Here is a 20,192-nt window from a genome sequence, read left to right as displayed (position 1 = left end):
TAATCATGTGGGCACTGCAGGACCGACAGACAGTGACTCGACTTCAAATGGCACAAGATTCCTGAGGAGTCGAGGAGCGAGATTTTCTTTGGCTTAAACTACAAGAACAATTTTAATTCCTCACAGCTCTCCCAATTTCATTCTGTGGCTCCCAGGGTTGAGAAGAGCTGCTGCAGAGTGTGCAAGTGGAGTTATCTCATTCAGGGTGATTTAAAAGAAAAACAAAAACCCACCAAAGTGTTTTGCTTTGGGATGAATGACAAGGAGGAGAGAAAGAAAAAGCAGCAACGTGACTGGAATAACAAGGCCACATTTTCTGCTACTGCCTCAGATTTGGAAGATATCAAGAAGACAAGCAAATGCCAGAACTCATAAGGTTGCACATTCATCCAGGAGCAAGGCAATTAACTACGCAAGCTATGCACAGGTGTATGTCATCCAGCAGACCTAAAAGCAGAGACCTGCCTGAGCAACTGTCTGAAAATGAACAGCTGTAAGAATGAATTAATAGCAGATTTCCAGGAAGAAAGCACAGATACAGTAAATCCGATTTCAGTTTATCGTGGATGTATCCAGAGTTTCTTTTCTTCCTAATATATGGTGCAGTTTCTAGTTCAGGTCTGCCTGCCCTGTGGAAATGACCGAGGGTTAGAAGTGTTCAGTTGTAGCAGCAAGGTGTTACAAACTGCTGCTTTTCACACCTTTAAAATAGTATTTGAGAAGGTTTGTTAGGTCACCTGGAAAACCACCCAGAGCTATGCAGCAAGAAACGTCTGCGAGAAGGTGATTTCCTCTACCAAAGAGAGGTAATAGGAACTATTAAGTAGAAATGATTTGCCTACTTTTTGGTTCCCATTTATGGACAAGTGCTTCAGAGTGTGGTGAAGTGGGCAGTCACCACACTGGCTTGTACAAGAACGGGGTCTGTTGCTGGCAACTTTGCCTACAACTCCATATTCCACATGGGCTGCCTGAAGTGTGTGAGAACTCATTTGTCACCAAAATAGATGATTTTCCTGTTTTTCCAGTTTGTTCTGTATCTGGTTTTGTTTCTAGGTAGAGCTAGACTTGAAGGCTCCAAGTAGCCTTAATGTCTTGGCTCTGATTTTAATTTCCTTTAATATTGAATGAGAAGATGAGCTCTCATTTTCCAAGCTGATTATTGGAATCTGCAAGATCATCCTGCAGGATGCCTTTCCCTTTTTTTTTTTTTTAGTTTTGGCCTTTCTACTGGTAACAGCTAAATAGAACAGGAGCTAAACAAGAAGGATATCAGGAATTCGCTTCAAAAGCATGTTTTCAGCTGTGTAGGGAGAAGTGCTTTGCTTTAAAAGGCTAAAAAAAGGCAATATTTAAAAGGCTGTGTTTCTTACCCATCTTGTGTAGCCCACAATGAGGCTCCTCTTCTTCCCTGCTGTTTTCACTTAGAACATATTAATTACATTATTATTATTTTGCCATGGATGAGGTCTTCATTCATTTGACAGTCTCCAGGCTGAATTTCTCAGGATGTTCTCCGACATGAAGACTCGATGTAGCATCACTGATCTTCAGTGCTTTAAGCACGTAGCCCACCAGCGTAGCAATGTCCGTGGGGCACTGAGCAGGGAGCGGCGGCGATGCTGCGGTTCACCGGCACTGTGCTGGCTTTATTTGCGGTCTGATCTGCTCCCCAGGCACGACCCCCCCGGGTCCTGGGGGGACTACACTCCTCACTGGGGCACCTCTGCTTCATGGGGTGTATCTGGCCAGAGCTTCTTGCCATTGTTTGGTCTCCTGATATTTTTTAGCCCTTCTGAACCAAAACTTTCTCAGGAAATGAAGGCCAGTGGTGTGTTCCTCCCACACATGCGGGGATCTGAAAACAGACAAACTTTCCTAACTAGCTCGTTTCTTAATTATCTCTTTGGATAATAATCCAATAACATAAACAAACGAACAAATTCCCTTCCCGTTAAGAACAAAACAAAATCCCATCCCTTGAAAGCCCAAGTCCGAATTCAGCCGTGACAGAAAGGCTGAGGCTACAGCCTCAAAATGAAATCACCCGGTATGGGAACCGAAGCCTGAAAGGGTGGTGGGGGGCCGGCGGCGCAGCTCGCCCCGCGGCCCCGTGGCAAAGGGCCAGGGCAGCTGGAGAGGTTGGGAGCTGCGGCGCGGACCGGGCTGTCCAGGCAAGCTTAAGGAAACTTGCTAAGCACATCCCAGCCCAGTAAGTCACTATTTTTTCCATTGACTTCAAAACAGTAAGTATCAGTCAGGGAAAGCCTGTGACTGCCAGCCAAAGGTTTTTTTCCAGCTGCTGTGCTAACCTCAATCAGGGCAGTTGAGTGCTCCACTGTATGTCCAAACCAGTCACCTGCCTGAGCATATATTGGAATTTTCTTTGTTCAAGTGTGGAAAATAGGTGCAGCGCATCACTATGTTATATTAAGTGTGTGATTTAGCTGTCTTTGGTATAGACCAATAAACACTGTGAGAGCTTTATGTCTTGTCCTTCTGCTTCCCTAACTGAGAGGTGCCTGTAGAGAATGGTGGGTGGCTGGAAAGGACGTCTAGTTTGGGAAATACCTGCCAGAGATGGAAAGATACAACCTGAGGCCTCAGATTTGAAAAAGAACTGGAGAAGCTGACAACACCTCCCTCCTCCCCACCCGTTTTTTTTAAAAAAAAAAAAAAAAAAAAAAGAGAAACCCCAAACACCAGGAAGGCAATCACGGCACCCTGCTGCTCTAAATAAGAAGGATTAAGGGAGGAAGGGGAGCCTCCCTGCCAAGCAAAAGACCTATCGACTGTACTGAGAAAAAGGATTTAAAGGCATTAGGTTGTTTGAGTTCCTTGTGGTTAGTTGATGGGTTTTTTTAAAACCAAATTTTCATTAGGTGAAACTGATGTGTTTTGTGGAGAAAAAGAATCAACACAAACCAGGCTGCTGAATCATTGTATTTTGTTAAATAGGTTGGTTTTTTTTTAACAGTGGGAGGGAAGAAGAAAGAAAAACAACTGTGAAAAACCTTCCGGAAGATTTAAGTATTTATAAGTGGGATGATAACAATAAATTGCAGAGTTGCTGGCCCTGTTACAGATGATGCATGTGAAATGATCCAACAGTTCGTGCTGTATTTTTCTATTTGCAGGGAAGCAATAAGCCGACTGTGTGAAGCTGTATCAGGTACAAATGGAGCTATAAAAAAGCGGAAGGTAAATACTGTTTTAGCCGAATGATTAATTTTCTATATCTGCTTTTCATAAGCTGGATACATGATTCCCTAACAGGCTTCAGTCCATGCTGGAGTTAGTGCACATTAATCCACCCAAACTCAGTACAGTATGAAAGCACTTGTAGCAGGGTGTTTAGCCTGCTCGGTTTGGGGCCGAGGCCATGCCCTGCCTTATTTTCTTCAGGATTAATGCTTTGCCCAGAGTTCCTGCTCCTAGCAGCCTTTGCAGTGCTTGGTGCTTTACAGTTTTTAGGTTCTGGCTCGTAAAATGTCGGACGGTTTTTGTTTTTGTTTTTTTTTTTGATTGCAAAAGGGAGCTCATTCACTGGAGGATAACCTGATTGTTATTTTTATATATTTTTTTTTTTTATATGTATATATATATAAAAAATTAAACACAACTAAAATGACAGTGTTTAATGGGCTGATCACTTATTAAATAACTGGGATGCAATGAGGGGCAACATCAGCGACTGCTGTTGGGTTGTCCGGTGGAACTTACTGATTCCCTTCTGTAACTGTGGGGCTTGGGAGGAATGAACTTGCTCCTGAAAAATGAGTATGTGAGAGAATTTTTTTATTTACTCGGAAATGCTTCATCCCCAGGAAACGAAGGAGAGTTCAGCAGGAAAATTACACGTTCTGAATTACTGACCCAGCTATAACATTTAGCTCACTGGGATTTTGCTTTAAAACTTTTTTCACATTATTGACATAAAAACCATGCCTACAAGTATTGTATTCAAAGCTGGTATTTGTTAGAAGATCTATTTGCATTTGATCAAGCCATTATCCTTGCTCCACTGAAATTCTCAATAAGATATTGTAAAATCTACTTGACTTTGATATGTTTCTGCCCCTGACAGACACAGCTGACAGCCTCTTTCTTTTGTTTCTTTGTTCAAAGCCTCCAGTGAAGTTTCTGTCTTCTGTACTTGGCAAAAGTAACCTTCAGTTTTCTGGTGTGAATATAAAACTGACCATTTCAACAAGCAGCCTCACTTTGATTAATGTTGAGACGCAGCAGGTAGGATACATATAAATCAGTGTCCTTTTCTCCATGTTACTGTATTCTCCTCCTTTTGTGGCTTCTGAAGGAAAGGCTGGGCGCTTTGAAGAGAAAGCAGCACCCTTTAGTCTTCTTGTGCATGCCTGGTAAAGCTGAATTACATGATGCCTGTGAATTTAAAAATTAGAGCCCTCTGGAGGAATTGGACATGCAGCACATATACCCTTTTTGTTTACAATGGTGTCTTCCATGGGGAGGGATCCTTAAGTGCTTGGCAAACTGTTTCTCTTTGTGTGTCTGCCTGTACAGTGCCTAATAAACAAGGCACTAGTCCCGCCTGGAGTTTCTGACAAGTCCTAGGGAATAAAAAATTGATAAAAGTATTGAGTCAGAGCTTGGCTTTGGTGTCATTCAAAGCTATTTTACAGCTGGGTAATATATGTGCATAATCAGTTATACTATGCAAAGTCTCTGGGCTCCATTGAGATGTGTTCCTGAGAGCCTGGGTCTGCCCTGGAACTGGGGTGTGCTCCCTTCTTGGCAGATGTGATGAGCAGCTCTGTCCTGCCCACCTAATTCCTCCGTCAGCTGTTGGCTTCAGCTCCCAGCACAATCTCGCCTAGGCCCAGCAGCAGGTTTTGCTCCAAGCGGGAGCAGGGGAACATCAGGGAGGTAGTTCTGCCTCACGGGCTCTGAGGAATCACTGCGCTGAGCTGATGCCGTGCTGAGCATCAAGCAGCTCTTGGGGGTTTGCCTGCAGCACAGAGGTCTCCTGTCCCTTGGACCTCTGTGCTAGGAGGAGTAAGGATTTATGGCAGCATGTTTCCCTTCCTTTCAGGTACAGCAGCAAAGGGCTTCCCTACAGCAGGTAAAACTCTGGGCGTTGGCAGCTAAAGTGTGGCCCTTTTAACCTGTTCCTGTTTGTAACGGGACTAAAAGATGGCTGGACAGATCTTTTTCCAAATACACTGATGTGCCCGGTCACTGCACACATGGGCGTGCAGGACGCCGTCTTGAAATTCTTCCTAGGTCTTTCATTACTAGACCTTTGCAAATGGAAAATCCTATTTATTCTATTCTTGCGCTGCCACCATGTTTCATTGTGTTCACACCTGCATAATCTATTGCACTTGATTTTATAATAAAGAACAGTTTGTCTCCAGAGATGAGGTAGTGTTTGAAACCAAGAATAGTTGATGCTTGATCTGGCTAGTGAAATTTCTACCAGGTAACAGTTTGGTGCTAGTGGTGAGAGAGGATATGAGCAGAATATCAGTAGGGCCTGTTTGTGAAAACACCATCATTATATACACCAGGCATTTAAATAAAATTGTTGGTAACTTTAAAATGCATTAATATCTGAAGACTTTGTAAATGCATCCAGTGTCTCCAGTTATTCCCCCTTTCAAAGTCTCATTTAGCTTCATACTGACCAGGTTAGAATTTGGTGGTTGAACTCATTCTGAAAACCCTTGAAGGAAGATTACTCGGGGATCTAGACATTACTAAACATGAATGGCTAGCCTCAGAAATATTCCTTTTCTTATCTCCTTCCTTCACAAATGATATGTGCATTTATTAATGGATTGGGTTGTCATGAACTTAATTGCTTGCTCTATGAAGATATGTGCTCTGCTGTTTTCTAAATCTGTGGCACATGAGCATGTTTAACTAGTTTGTCATGCTTTTCAGATTATTGCCAACCATCACATGCAGTCCATCTCATTTGCTTCTGGAGGTGACCCAGTAAGTATTGATTTATAAGATATACTTCCGCAGGTATAATGAAATTATTATGAGACTGTAAGTACCTGCAAGTACTTTGCTTCATCCCTTCCTATCCACAAGCATTAACAGAGTACACTGCACTTCTGGATCATGACCAGTAATACAAGAAAAGTGAGGAACTGAGACAGGAAAGGAGATGTGGTATAGAGACTCAGTGGATCTTTGATAGATACAGGTAGTTAACTTCCCTGTTGCCCATCAGTGAGCCTCAGATCATTCAAAAGCCCTCAGACTTGGGGATCTAAAAATAAGAACACATGAACATAGGAATTGCATCACTTCTGTGGTCCCTGTAATCCAATACCTGTCACAAAAGTGGTCAGCACTGGCACCTCTAAATTTTTAGACTAATTTTCAGTCAAACAGCTTCTATGAGACCGATGTGACATAACCTTCTTCCTGCAGATATGGGTTTTTCTCCTAGTATCATAGTGATTGATGTTTTCAAGCACGAGGTTTTCTATCCTCTTCCAAACTCTTTACTGTAATGTTTATAAGCAGGGAATTTGTCATCCATAAACGTGCCCTATTCCCTCTTCAAACCTAAGCTAGCCCAGCCCTGCCAGCATTCTGAATTTCACACTCCATGTGGTATGGAAACAGTATTTTTTTAATCAGTTTTGAATTTTCTGCCCTTCAATTTTGTTAAATGTCTCCCTGTTCCTCTGTTGTGAAACAGGGAAGAGAGAAGGCTGTGGGTCATGCTCTTGGTAACAGTGGGGTAGAAGCCAGATCTAGCTTTGACTGGAAGATGACAGATCTGCCTCTTTGGATTTAGGAGCAGGCAAGGGACAATAGCTGGGAACTGGCCCTGTGTGGCTGACGGATCTTCTCTGGAGGGCCGTGTGGGTGATGTAAGGAGCCCAGCTGCTCTGCTCTGCTCAGATGCTGCCCAAGCTGCCCGAGAACTGGAGCTGGGCTGGGAAGCGGGGAGGGAGCACGTGTGCAGGGTCTGAGCTGTCCGTCCTGCACCCAGAAGGGAGGTACAGTACAGGCCTGGTGCCGAAGTACTACATCCTTAAAGATCCCATTTGAAGTTTAAGGCATTCTGAGATTCTAAGAAGTTCAAATTTCACCTTTAGATGCCTGTGCTGTCTTAATACACAACACTGTACAGTACAGTCCTTGGGTTTTGCAGACCCTTCCTGATATGGATTTCCAGGTAGCTCCAAGTGCTAGCACGCTGTTGTGCTCGGCATCACAATGCTTCATTTCCAAATTTCAGTTTTCTTGATAGTTAAACAATTTAAATATGTCCTTAAGCTGACTTGTTTTTGAGGTATGTACCGTGTCCTAGATGCTGGCTGTCTACTTTGTCTTTTTGTAACATTTCGAGGTTGGAAAATTGAGGGATGTGTTTTCAGACCTCTTTTCAGTGGGCTGGATGAATAATTCTCCAGGGCTTGTTTACCTTTCTAAAGTTTTTTTTTTTATATGCTTATCCTGGATTGGTCTTCTACAGTGATCACATCAGATCTCACAGGCTACACAGGGCTGGGTTTGGTCAGTGGTTAATGGCAGGACCGCCAAGAGATGTGCTTGCACACAGATGTGCTGCAGGAAAAGGGCTTGGTGGTGCAGCTGGTGACACTTTTCCTACCGGGAGAATATGTCAAATGGAGGTCTTGCTCAGCGGTGGTAACTATAAATCTAGTGGCACTTGAAATAATGGGCAATTTTGGCAGCTTGTTCAGGTAATTTCTCCAAAATTCTCTTTACATTTAAAATGGGACATAGTTTCCACAGGACATGTCTCTCCACCTGCCCCCACATTCAGGGTCTAAGTGCAGTTCAGTGTTGCTCTGCACTGTTAAGGAGTAGCAAATTCTGCCTGAGAATAAAGCCTATTCTGGCTTTATTTTAAAGCAAAGTCATCCATGCATGTACATAAGCATTACAAAGATATAAAAATAGCGTGTACTGCTCCAGTTACTTTTGTTTCTAGTTGCTCTCTAGATCTGATTTATTTATCCTAAAATATTTGTGGACTTTTAAGAAAAACCTGAAAGGAAAAGGAAGGAAATTGAGTTCACTAAATGCATAAGAAATATTTAGCTTGCTTTGTTTTAATGATATTAACGTTGGAGATTTTTAAAAAATTATCTAGGACAAGTTCTGCTGGCCCTAAGACCTGCCTCTCATGTCATTCATTGTGAATTATTAAATGATTGTTCTTGTGCATATTGCAAATGGGGGCCTTGTTTCCTGCCAGCTGATTGCATCCTCCCTCAAGAGAGCCATGCCTTTAGGCTGTGAATTGCATTTTCCCCATCCCGCCTTAAAGATCCAAAATAACAAAATGCATCTTTAATAATTAAAAGAATGTTATTCATTACCTCACCATTTTTACTATAACAGTGAATTATCAAGTGACTCTCTGCTTTTGCAGTATGACTAGAAATGTTAATTTTTCTATTCCAGTTCCCTTTTCAGTTTGACTAGAAAAAGTGAGGATTATTTCAATGTTGGCTGGAAAAAGAATCTGAAACAGACAACTGATTATACTGAGGTTGTCTGATCTCAGCAGCAGCCTTGAGATCCAGAGTAATTTAAGCTGATCGTAGCCAGACTAAAATCAGGCAGCAGCAACTGAGATCAGATACCTATTGTATTCTGCAGTATTTTCAAGATCAACTTTTCTCTGAGATGCCTTCAAAACTCAATCTTCATGCTACAAATCGGAAATATTCTAACTTGTCCTTTGCAGTATATTAGCAGTATTTTATCTTCCACTGATATTGATAAGGACTATCCCAGCTAAAAGCTGTGACTGGCAGTCATGCAGCCCTAACGCATTACACAGGAGAGGCTTCGAGCTTCGTGGGAGCAGCAGAAGAGAGCAGCATTGCCTGATGATGAGGCACCAGTTGTGTTTCTACTCCTGTTGCAGAGTTTGGAACCGAATACATGGTTTATTGAAGACTCAAAGAATGCCAAATGGTCTAGTGCATTTATTACAAGAAAAAGATTCCGGGACGATTATGGTGTCGCTAGCTACCAGTGTGTCACTGATCTTTCCTGTAGCCCACTTTCCTAGTACCTGCAGTTGTTTTCTCTGAAAGAAGCACACTTTTTAAAGCTAAAAATACATCTCTCCATACTCAGTTGCTTTGCTGTGGTGGTAGGGTTGTTCATAATGATAACTTTAAAGATATCTGTTGCCTTCTTTCCTATAGGATACAACAGACTATGTCGCATATGTAGCAAAAGATCCTGTTAATCAGAGAGGTATGGAAACAATTTTCAGATTGCTATACATGTTTATATGATTGCTTTATCTGTACCAAGGAATTGTTTGAGTGTTAAAATTAAAAAGCTACCGAACAGCTCGATATTCTGTACAATTTCTGACTTCCCTGTATTGATATGGGTGATGGTATGCAGGCTGTGGGTTTAAATGTCGTATTCTTTGTGCAACAAAGTGAGAATCTGCAGGTCAGACTGAAGCTGTACTAGCTTCTGGCTCCATGCAGGGGTAGGAGCCTTCCCAAGCTGGCCTGGCCTGGGGAGGAAGGGCAGAGCCCGGCCAGGTAGGCAGCTGCCCTGCTCTGTGACAACTTCCAGCTGAGGGAAGGGTAGCGAATGAGCCTTCCCATCTAACCCAGACTGCTGGGTGTGTTGCTGAAAGGCAGAGTGGGGTATATAATCAGCTGTATGAGACCTCCTCCCCTCTGGAGGCTAACCCAGGGCATAAAATCCTTTTCCATCGCTCTCATTATTTGCCTGCAGTACAAGAAAGACTGGCCTTTGGCTGCTTCTTTCATGCCAGACAGTTCTCAGAGCAACACTGCCAATGGCTATGAAGTTGGTAGTGGCAGCTCACAGGAGAGCTCCCTCTAAAGGTGCCGTGGATGGCTCAGAAGATCAGGATGTCTTCTGGAGAAGCTGGGCTGGAGCCTTCTAGTGTGGCCTGCCACCTCCCTGTAGCTCCATCACTGCTATTTTGACTGACTTAGGGCGCCCTGTGAGTTCACCAGTAAGTCCTGGTATTGATCCTGGGATGTGCAGAACTCTTGTAGGCTGGCAGCCTGCAGGCAGGGCTGGCAGCTGCCCCAGCACCATCCCTGAGTGCTCTCGCATGGTGGCTTTGCAGAGGGGAGAGCCGGTCGTGGGCACAGGGTGCTCTCCAACTGGAGTGAGTTTCCTGAGGTTGTGCATGAGAACAAGAACTGGTGGCAGGAGCTTGGTCTTGCCCCGAGGGAGCCCTGCCCCAGGCTGCCAGAGCACCTGAACTTGTGTTTTCATGCTGTTTCACAGGAGAACTGCACACTGGCAGGGCTGGTTCTCTCCCCTGCTTCTGCTTACTGCCAGGCAGGGAGAGAAAAGGAGATACAGGAGCACTCCATGCAGGAAGCATGAATGGAGAGTTTCTTTTATTGAGGTACAAGTTGCTACTATGATTAAAAAATACCTAGAGCAGTTTCCTTAACACATCAAAAATATCAGTCTGTATAATGTCCTAAAGCTATCTAGGTGCCTAATTTAATGTCCAGCTTTTCTGCTGTAAGCAATATAGCTTGTGTCTCTATTTTCTGTTATACAGTGCATTTACTTAATTAAAGGTGTCTCTTTGCAGCATGCCACATACTGGAATGTCCCAATGGGATGGCGCAGGAGGTGATAAACACCATAGGGCAGGCTTTTGAGCTTCGGTTCAAACAGTACCTGAAGAACCCATCCGGCCTGGTTACATCTAATGAAAGGTCAGCACAGGTTTCCTTCTCTTTAGTACTTTTCAGGAAAATACACTCCAAAGAATGATCCATAAATAAGATGCTTTGGATATGTTTCCTGGACATATGCTAATTGTGATATATGCTGTATGTACAGAGTACAGTAGACTAAAATGAGCTCATTCCAGTAAACTCCATTGATTTCTGTGACATTTGTACAGGTGCATAATGCAGAACTTAGCTGTACTGTTCCTTAGCTAAAACAGTCTTAAGTCATGCAAGTAAGTTGAACAAATGTTCAAATTACTCTGCCCAAGTAAGTTCAGCTCTCTAAATACTGCACACACACACACACGCACCGAGCTCAGTCCTGACCTGTGCCAAGTTTAAGCTTGCTGCAGCTGTGGAAAGTGTGTGGTGGGGAAAAAAGCTATTGTAATTTACCTTTCTGCTGTTCTGCTCATGTCCTGGCAGTGGCCTCAGATTCCACCTGGCGTGACTTACATCAGCCTCGTGTACCGAAATAAACACAGCCACCACTTGGCATTTTCAAGTATGAAGCCCTGTCCTCTGCTCATTGCTCAAAATATAGGGCCTAGATTAATTTCTGGACCGCAGTTCCCCATTTCAATTACCCTTTTTCCATTGCACTGGGGACACAATTCTTGCTCTAATTTATGGCTCCCCTCACAGGTTAGCCATGCCTATTTTTCTCAGTCTTTTTACTGTAATGCCAAATTTGATTGCTTGCTACCTCCCATGAGTAGGTAAAGCCGTAATGCTGCTGAAGTGTGTTCTGAGCACTGGGAGTCGCTGTGCAGACGGTGTCACTGGCACAGTGCCTGATGCAATGCAACAGAACTGGTTTTATTACATAACAGCAGCCCCAGCTCCAGTTTATATTTATTTCATCATATATAGTGGTTCTTGCCATTCCACTGTTAATACTGGTCTGTTTTCCCTGGGGACAATAACCAGAGGAAGAGCCTTTCCTATGAAACTCTGCTAGGTTATGCCACAAGTAAATCACAGCAAGGAGAAATGGAAGAGGCTAATTAGATCCCCTCCTTGAGCCTAACCCACAGCCAGCCTCGGAGAACAGTCCTTAGGCAGAGAAGTCGGATATTGCTGTGTGAATGAGTCACTCACTTCCAAACTACTATGAATCACATAATCAAATACTTGCAGTGCATATCACATAATCAACTACTTGAACTTTATCTCTTTCCTGCTCAAGGCCTTTTATCCAATTATTTTCTTGTTAATCAGAGAAGTAAGATTTGAGATGAGCTTTTTATTTCGGGACTGGAGACAGTACAGGAAGCACCTAGTTGTTTTGCAGTGTATCAGCTGTACATTTAAACTATCATCATTCTGGTTTATCTCAAGAAAAACATTGGGCGCTCTCCTTTGTGTAATTCAGTGTTTTCTTCAAGCTGAAACAGAACAGTTATATTGATTGTGGTTATTAAAATCAGGGTACATTCCACTCAGGAAAACTGTTTTTTTGGTAGCAATATTTGATTTTCTAAAACAGTTGCAGGCTTGTCTGACTAAATGCCATGAGGTTTTAATTGTCTCTTGTAAGTATCTGTCCCCGCTACGGCAATCTCTAGATTTATACAGTTGAGACAAGAAGCCAGGGGAATTAGTTTTATGGTCTACATTTTGGACACCTTAATGAACGATGCATTGGCAGTCTTCTGTCAAAGTTTCAGTAGGTGGCTCTTATATTTTCAAGTCAAAGAAAAGGGATCTGGGCTGCCCAGTGCTAAGAAAATGACTGTACCTCCCTGCACCCCAAACTGTGATGACTCCATTTTTAATTCATGAAGAAGTAACTGGAAAAATAAACAGCTCTGAAAGTTCAGACCCAAAGCCCTTTACAGCCTCCATATGGCTAACTTGTGTATTGTGCGATGCCCACACACTGGGGACGTTTGCCTACACTAGAAAGCAGTTGATTACATCAGTTGCTTTTTTTTTTTTTTTCCATATTTTTTCAGCGAGGCAGCAAATGCTAATGGATCAGCTGGGAATTCACAGGAGAGGGAGGATCATGAATATTACAACGAAATTCCAGGGAAAGAGCCTCCCACTGGTGGAGTGTTAGACATGCGAATGAAAGTGCAAACAGACCAAAGGGCTAACTGTCTTATACAGTGCAAAAAGCAGTATTGCTTGGTAAGTACATCATCTTCTGGGATAACTATTCGCTTGCCTATTATGGGAATGAATAATAAAGTGTTAGTGTGGTGTAAAGCATGGCATTAACATCAGAACCAGGTCCTGATTATCCTGGGAAAGGTTTTTTTAGGCTAGATTTAATGATGCTTAGTACATAATTGAATCCCAAAGCACTTTCTGAATATTAACTGGTTTGTCCTTAGAGTACTTTTAGGAGACCAAGTAATATTCCCTTGTTCACTCGTTAGCTGTGAGAAGAAAATAGATACATTTTTAAATGGCTTGTCTGAGAGAACATCTGCAAAAACTGGGACCTCCTGGCTCCTGATTCCGTGATCTGTTAAATATTTCATCCTGTCCATTATGCTCTACAGCCTATACATACAACATTAACTGATTGCAATGTATATACAACATTAATTACCTTTGGAGTGTTTCAAGAGGCTCTGTTAAATCAGCCACAGCAGCAAAAGATGCATATATCTGTGGCTCTTGTCTGGGATAGTGGGGAATAAAACCCAATCAGTCAGGGAGTAAAACCAGCCGGGTTCAGACTGGCTGCACAGACTTCAAAGCCTGCTGTGTGAGCTCTTGGAAACACCAGCATTTCCCCACTCAGGGAAGCAGACAGCACCGCTTTGCTCAGAGGGAGCGCACTCAGATGTGCCCGCTGGAATCCGGTTGGTGCTGTCTAAAAAGTTGCTGCTCCCAAGTGTTATTTGTGTCTGGTGGCAACTGCTCCCAGGTTCCTGTGCATTCCTGTGCTACTGCTCCGTCCATTTTTTTGCTTTGTTAGGCTCAAGCATACTCTACATCTCGGCTGTGGGCCTGCTGGTCTCTGCCTCCCCAACAGTTCTCTAAAAAGGTGTTTGACTGTATCCTGAGTTTGCGTTTGAAGCTTGTCAGAATGTTGCAAGGAGTTACCCTGCAGCACGTAAATGCAAATTCCTTTTTTCCATGGGGTGTTACTTTTTGTTTTTCCTTTCAGTTCTGATGACCTTCTAGTGCTGCTCAGACAACTTGGTGACCATTTCACTTTCAAACCATGATGCCTGTAGTTATTTCTTCTTGTTTTTATTGCAAGGAACATTTATTAGAAAACCCGAACTTTATTACTTAGGAGTTACACTGTATATACTAAACCTTAGATACCTAACTGGGCAGTTAAAGGCCTCTGTGAGGTTGGAGTATGTCCAGACATGATGCCCTCTAAAAAGAAGAGTATCAGCATGAAATACTATTTGAGGAGATAGGAATTTTTTGGTGAAGAAGATACGTTTAGTTACCTGTATCCCAATTAACTGGTGCATGGATATTTTGAAGTTACCTGAGATTTCTACGGGACTACTTTATGTGACTGTTTTTACAATTTTGCTACAGACAGGCAGCCCAACGTTCATCAATATATACGAAAATTGTCCAGAAGAAAACAAAACTGTGGGTATGTAGTCTCTTTTCCTTCTCATGCATATGCAGAATTAACCAAGGCAGGCTGCTTGGAAGAGCTGTCCCTTGGCTTTCCATACAATGGTGCAAAGTGTTCTACTTAGTGGGTCATTTCTAGTTCCCCAGATGAAGGGCAGACAAAAAAGCCTTACAGCTTTTCTAAAGGCCACTAATCTATCTTCATGTCTGCTGGCAGACTTACTTGTTTTACTTGTCATGATACTGTACAGTAGCTCTTTGTTTTTTTTATTCTCTTTAATACTCTTTGTTGTTTTATTTCCTTACATACCCTTTGAAAAAGGAAGCTACTTCATTGCTTATCAGTCTCTGAAAATACCCCTTCCCCCTACAAATGCTCAATGAGACACAAACTATCAGCATCAGGCAGTTGTTCCAACAGAGCCTGTGCCCTTGGTTCCAGCGTCACTGGCTTCTCAGTGTGACTGTGCCCTTCCCCTGACTTGGGTGGCTTTGTGCCCGAGATCAATTTACCTTTAGCAAAACCTGCTCTCTGGGACCCCAGGAGATCACCAGCCTCCATCCCTTTCTGGACTTCCCTTGCCACAGCTGATGCCCTGAGCACATTTCCCCAGCTCATCTCTTTCGCTGCACAATGAGGTCCTTTTTGAATTCCCACCTGCACACTCTAAAGTGATCTATTACACTGTCTGGAGGCGATAGTTCAGTTTCTTGTGTTATTTCTGATTTAAGGAAAAGAGAATCAAATGGTTTCTACAAAGAGAGGGTGAACAAATGAAAGAATGAATGAATAGATCTATGAATAAAACGTTTGCTAAAGAGCAAAAATATGCATGCTATTTGGCTAGCTGAAGTGCTATTATTTTCATACCCTGCAGGGGATATTCTGTTAGCCTGTTCCGAGGCTTCAGTCTTAACCTGACAGATGTGGCTTTGGCTCTCAAGGCAGAGCCACAAAGCGCCAACCTCCTCCATCTTCCCTGCTCCACCAGAATAGCAAGAGAGAGAATTGTTCAGCTTCCCACAAGCTTTTTTTGTGGTGCAGAGGGGAAGGAAAGGGTTTTGCAACAAAGAATGTATATGGCTTGTATCTCTGTAAAGTCATATGTATTAATTTCTTTTCAATCATTGCGGGGTTTACTGCTGACTTTGAAGCAGAACTGAACCAGTGCGGAACATTTTTGAAAACTTTGGTCTAACTCATTTTGGGTGGTGTACCTTGTGCCTTCTAGCCATAAGGAAAAACAAGTTCATCTGCCAATTTTTCTTTTCCTTCTGTATGACTTCAGTGGGATATATAAGAACAACAATGTTCCTGTTTCAGCTTTTACAGTTATTTTAACTTGAGGTTAAAAAAAAAAAAAAATAAAAAGGGAAATCTGTGCATACTATATACTAATTGCAGGTAATTGTGGTGAAAGATCACAGAAGACAAAAAAAGAGGCAACATTATTGAAACCTGCCTACAAAACAGATCTTTTTGATGATCCGTGTTACATCAACACACAGACCGTGCAGTCTGCAGTCTGTACAGCCCGTGGTACAGCAACAGCACAGATCCATGGGAGCCCTCTGCGTCAGGCCAGTAGGTTCCCATTGCAATACCATATCTTTCTAAGCTTTGAAAAGAGGGGGTCTTGTCATCTGTATGCATGGAGAAAGATTTTGGTTTCCCCATAAGAAATATAGAAAAGACGGGGGGGAAGAAAGCCATCCTGGTTGGTTTTTTTGCTTGTTAAATTCAAGACAAAGGGGATTAAAGAGTAAAAGTAGTGATGGTAAGCAAGCAGAGTAACCTTTTATCTTCTGTAGCTGATTGACAGTCTTTAAGACGATGTGAAAGGTTGGGACTGCACCATACCTCAAGGAAGAGGGTTCTCCTGTATGCTCAAGATCTTAACCACTCTAAGGTGGAAGTGGCCTCAGATGCCTTTGCTTCACAGGCAGTAGCGTGCAAGGTCATAGTGGGATCGTTATGACCATCTTTTCTCAATTCTTGCATAAGTGACCATTGAATGTCATCTAATAACTTCTAAATCAAACTATTTGACCAGTAGTATCTATTAAATGTATGTCAAATTAAGTCTTGATTTACAGACTCAAAGTGGTGGATATCCATTAAATGACTATATAGTTGCTACTGATTGTCCTCCTTATTGAAAATACTTTATTTATTAACTTTGCCTTTTATGGTTTCCCACTGACTGTTTTCTCTGTCAGAGCTGGCTCCACACAAGAAAGTGGGCAAAGGACTGGACAGAACTACAGTATAGGAAGTCTGTGACCATTGAGACATTTCCAGCCCGGGGCTGTATTATGCTCTAAAAAGGAACTGGCTATATCCTGAGGAGCCTTAGGTTGCACAATTCCATTGAAGAAGTGGTATCCTCTTATTTTCGTTAGAAAAATCCTGCCTGTGAATCATTTGCAGTCTGCCTGGCTATATCCCAAACCACCCAGTTTTGTTAGTACATTCAGTAATTGTTCATTTTTTCACAACCGATGCATCATGCTGTAATCCTTCCCTTCTGGCTCCGTTGGCCGTGTTGTCTTACATTCCCGCACATAGCTGGAGCCACTCAACATGATTCTCCCAATGATCCATGACAATCTCTTCAGAGCTTGTTAAGGAAGAAGGAAGAACTAGATCTTAAAAAAAAAAAAAAAAAAAAAAAAGTGGCTAAAAAAAAAATAAATCTTGTTTTTACAGGGAAGATTTGACTTTTTAATACAACCAAAGAAATACAAACCCAAAACAGTAAAGCATCAGAAAAATTCCTGTTTCCAATCTCTGTTGCCTAGTGACTCAAGGTTTTCCCATCTAAGGTACGGGAGGAGATGGTGTGATAATTTTACCTAATGCACTGGAGGGTTGGGAGCATTCATGTGTGCGTATTATTACAGTCTGTAAAGTTGGTTTGATCACAGCTTCAAGACTGAACCATTTGAATTTTTTAAAAGCTATAAAAAATATTGTCTCGCATCCTTTTAGGATGAAGTTCTAGGTGAAGTGTCCCATACGTTCCCTTTCATTTAATTTTAGAGTTACCGGAAACTGTTCAGCAGAGTGCCACAAGCAACACAGCTGGTCTCTGTGTTCTGCCACAAATAAAGCAACAGCTAAAGAATGAAGATTGTTACCATGGCAAATTAAACAGGAAAGCAGCAGAGAGCCTCTTAGTCAACGATGGGGATTTTCTGGTGCGAGAGAGCACAACGTCACCTGGTCAGTATGTCCTCAGTGGACTTCAGGGAGGGCAAGCAAAGCATCTGCTCTTGGTGGATCCTGAGGGCAAGGTATGAACATTTCGTATACTGAAATTTCAGGGCTGCTCAGTTATTTCAGTCAAAATGCATGGGTGCACTCCAGGAAGTAGAACTGATCTGATTCCATCCAGGTTAATTTAAATTTAGCCAGTGACTCCAGTAGGTTTGAAAGTTCAATTCAAGAACTTGTAATCACCAAAGTACCATGGAAACAGAAGTGAGGTACTTAAATATTGTTGTTAGTCCAGGTGCTGATAATTAGTGTATACACTTAATACATCCTTTGAGTCATTATTATGTTGCTAGAAAAATAACTCTAACATTAAATAATGAATTTGATTAGTAACACGCTTCTGGATACAGCAAAGGTAGAGCTGGTTTGTTGTCACTTCAATTCTGCTTGCTTCTGCTTAGGGCTAGGAGAGCACTCCTGAGTGACATCTCTCAGGGGAGAGAGTAAATCAGAAAAGTAATTCTCAGTGGGATTTAGGGGAAAAAAATCTATTTTCTGTGGAGAAAAAAAAAAAAAGTCGTTTCATTCCCCTTAGCAGAATCAGCCCAGTTCTACATAGTCTCTTTAACTTGGTCTTCTGCTTTTCATGTCAGCTAAAGGCAGGTCAAAGGATAGGTCTGAATTGCTTGTCTACAGCCTAATGACCCTGCTCCAGAGAGTTCAGTGGCTTAAATGCCTTTTGACTTTAATGTGCTGGGCTCACATCCAACCAGTTATAAGCACAATCTAACCATCAATATATTCTTTTGCTTCTTTCATTAGGTGAGAACCAAAGACCATATATTTGATAGTGTGGGTCATCTTATTCAGTATCACATGGAAAATAATTTGCCAATCATCTCTTCTGGAAGTGAAGTGAGCTTGAAGCAGCCTGTAAGGAAAGAGAGTAATGTTGGACACATGCAATATCACAAATAATCCCTTGGATCTCACAAATCCCAAGACAATTTATATCTGAAAACTGTACTGAGAACTGTCTATTATGAAGGCAATTCAAAAAAGTATAGACTGCACTTTCTGCTGCTGTTCCAGAAGATACCCTTTTGTGTGTGTATGTATGAATATATGTATATGTGTATATCTATGTAGATCTATAGAGATCAACAAGCATAGCTATATAGATATATATAATCTTAATCTTAACAAAATTACACCTTCAGAGTGTGAGATTCATTTGTGAGGCAGTATTTTAGACATGCACAAATGTCACTTTCAAGGTCATACTGAATCAGTAACTATTTAAAAGCACAATTAAACCTTTACATGCAAAAGCTCACTTGAACAAACTGCTGGAACATTAGTATGTGCCTTTTAGCATAGAATTATTGGAAACTAATATTGTTTATACTGAATTAGTTTTGGGTGGTTAAACAAACATGTCTAAGCTTTTAACTATTTGCCAAAACAAATAGAATTTGAATATTACTAAAATGTCATCTGCTTTCGATAGACACTAACAATTTTGTTTTGCTTGTAACAGCACTTTACTAGCAAGTAATGTTTGAAATGAATACCATTCACAATACAGAAAGGTTGTCCAGTTTCTTAGTAATTTTTTATCACTGTCTGACTAGTCAAAGATTTGAGATTATGCAACACTTACAAAGTTGAAATTAATATATGTAATATAATTTTGGAATAGAACTTGTTAAAGGACAAGCATGCTAGATCCTAATATTTTTGTCTTGCATATGATTTTACTATTATTACCAATTATTACTGGAGACATCTCTTTTTAAAGGTAGGCTAAATATATTTTCATTGATTACATAGTTGTTTACAAACTAGAGAAGCTGAACAAAACTAATGATACATTTTGAGAGAAGACTATTTAAAAGACTTTGAACTTTGCATGTGCCCTTATTCAGTGTTCTTTCCAAAACAAGATACGGTTTTCCCTTTCTTCACGTAGAGTCCATTTGTTCCTTAACATGGAAAAAAGTCTTTTAAAGGAAACCTATGAATTGTTTTGCCACAATAAATACCCTAAATATGAAAAATCCTATATTCAGAGTGAACAGTGATTTCTTGGGTTTCCTGATGAAGAAACAGTGATTTAATAAGTAACTGAAGAAGGCAGGGGGCGATTTGGGGAATGAACTGGTAGTCCGGGTGATGGCCTGAGAAAGTTGTCCCTTTAAGATAAGCAATGTCTTCTGGCATGAGCAGGGACATTCTCTCTGTCTCCCAGCCCACCGGCTCTGTTCCATTAGGCAGACAATTGTTGTGGAGCAGCAATTGCTGGAAGACTCGACTATAAAAAAAATACATTCTGTTCTTTTGCCTGTGTTCGTGTTAAATGGGACACTGTAGAAAGAGCTCTTTCCTCTAGAAAACAAGAGGCATCATATACACATAGAATTATTGAAGACATAAGCTTCCTTGGAGGGGAAAATATGATGTAAAGAGCCACACTTAGAGCTGACTAAAAACCATCTTTAATCTTATCCTCAGCTAACAGGCATACAATAGATTTCATTCCTTGATAATATCATGATTAAAATACTCAATTACCTATACTGAAGCAGTGAGAAGCTTTAAAACATTAGCAGTTGGTTTCCTTGCTAATAGTATGGCATTATTGGTACCTCAAGCCTTCAGACTAGAAG

General features: G+C 41.6%; 1 protein-coding gene across 5 annotated transcripts in view; it reads left to right on the top strand.

Annotated features, from left to right (window-relative positions):
* SHC4 (SHC adaptor protein 4) overlaps positions 1–19,588 on the top strand; it is a 34,429-nt gene extending 14,841 nt beyond the window's left edge. For 3 of the 5 annotated variants that reach the window (XM_030015524.2, XM_030015527.2, XM_030015528.1), the window contains exons 3-12: positions 3,138–3,201; positions 4,129–4,248; positions 5,923–5,976; positions 9,195–9,246; positions 10,595–10,721; positions 12,698–12,875; positions 14,259–14,319; positions 15,709–15,888; positions 17,347–17,600; positions 18,346–19,588. In XM_030015524.2, coding sequence (XP_029871384.1) covers positions 3,138–3,201; positions 4,129–4,248; positions 5,923–5,976; positions 9,195–9,246; positions 10,595–10,721; positions 12,698–12,875; positions 14,259–14,319; positions 15,709–15,888; positions 17,347–17,600; positions 18,346–18,501 — 1,246 coding nt within the window. In that variant the 3' untranslated portion in view covers positions 18,502–19,588. Of the gene's footprint in view, positions 1–3,137; positions 3,202–4,128; positions 4,249–5,922; positions 5,977–9,194; positions 9,247–10,594; positions 10,722–12,697; positions 12,876–14,258; positions 14,320–15,708; positions 15,889–17,346; positions 17,614–18,194; positions 18,315–18,345 lie in introns of those variants that run through there. The other 2 variants (XM_030015525.1, XM_030015526.2) reach the window with 2 other exon arrangements.
* The last annotated feature ends 604 nt before the right edge of the window (positions 19,589–20,192 follow it).

This window comes from Aquila chrysaetos, chromosome 5, assembly GCF_900496995.4.
Source record: "Aquila chrysaetos chrysaetos chromosome 5, bAquChr1.4, whole genome shotgun sequence".
NCBI classification, from domain to species: Eukaryota; Metazoa; Chordata; class Aves; order Accipitriformes; family Accipitridae; genus Aquila; species Aquila chrysaetos.
Note: the sequence above shows the minus strand (reverse complement) of the source record. Positions and strands in the feature narration are given on the sequence as shown.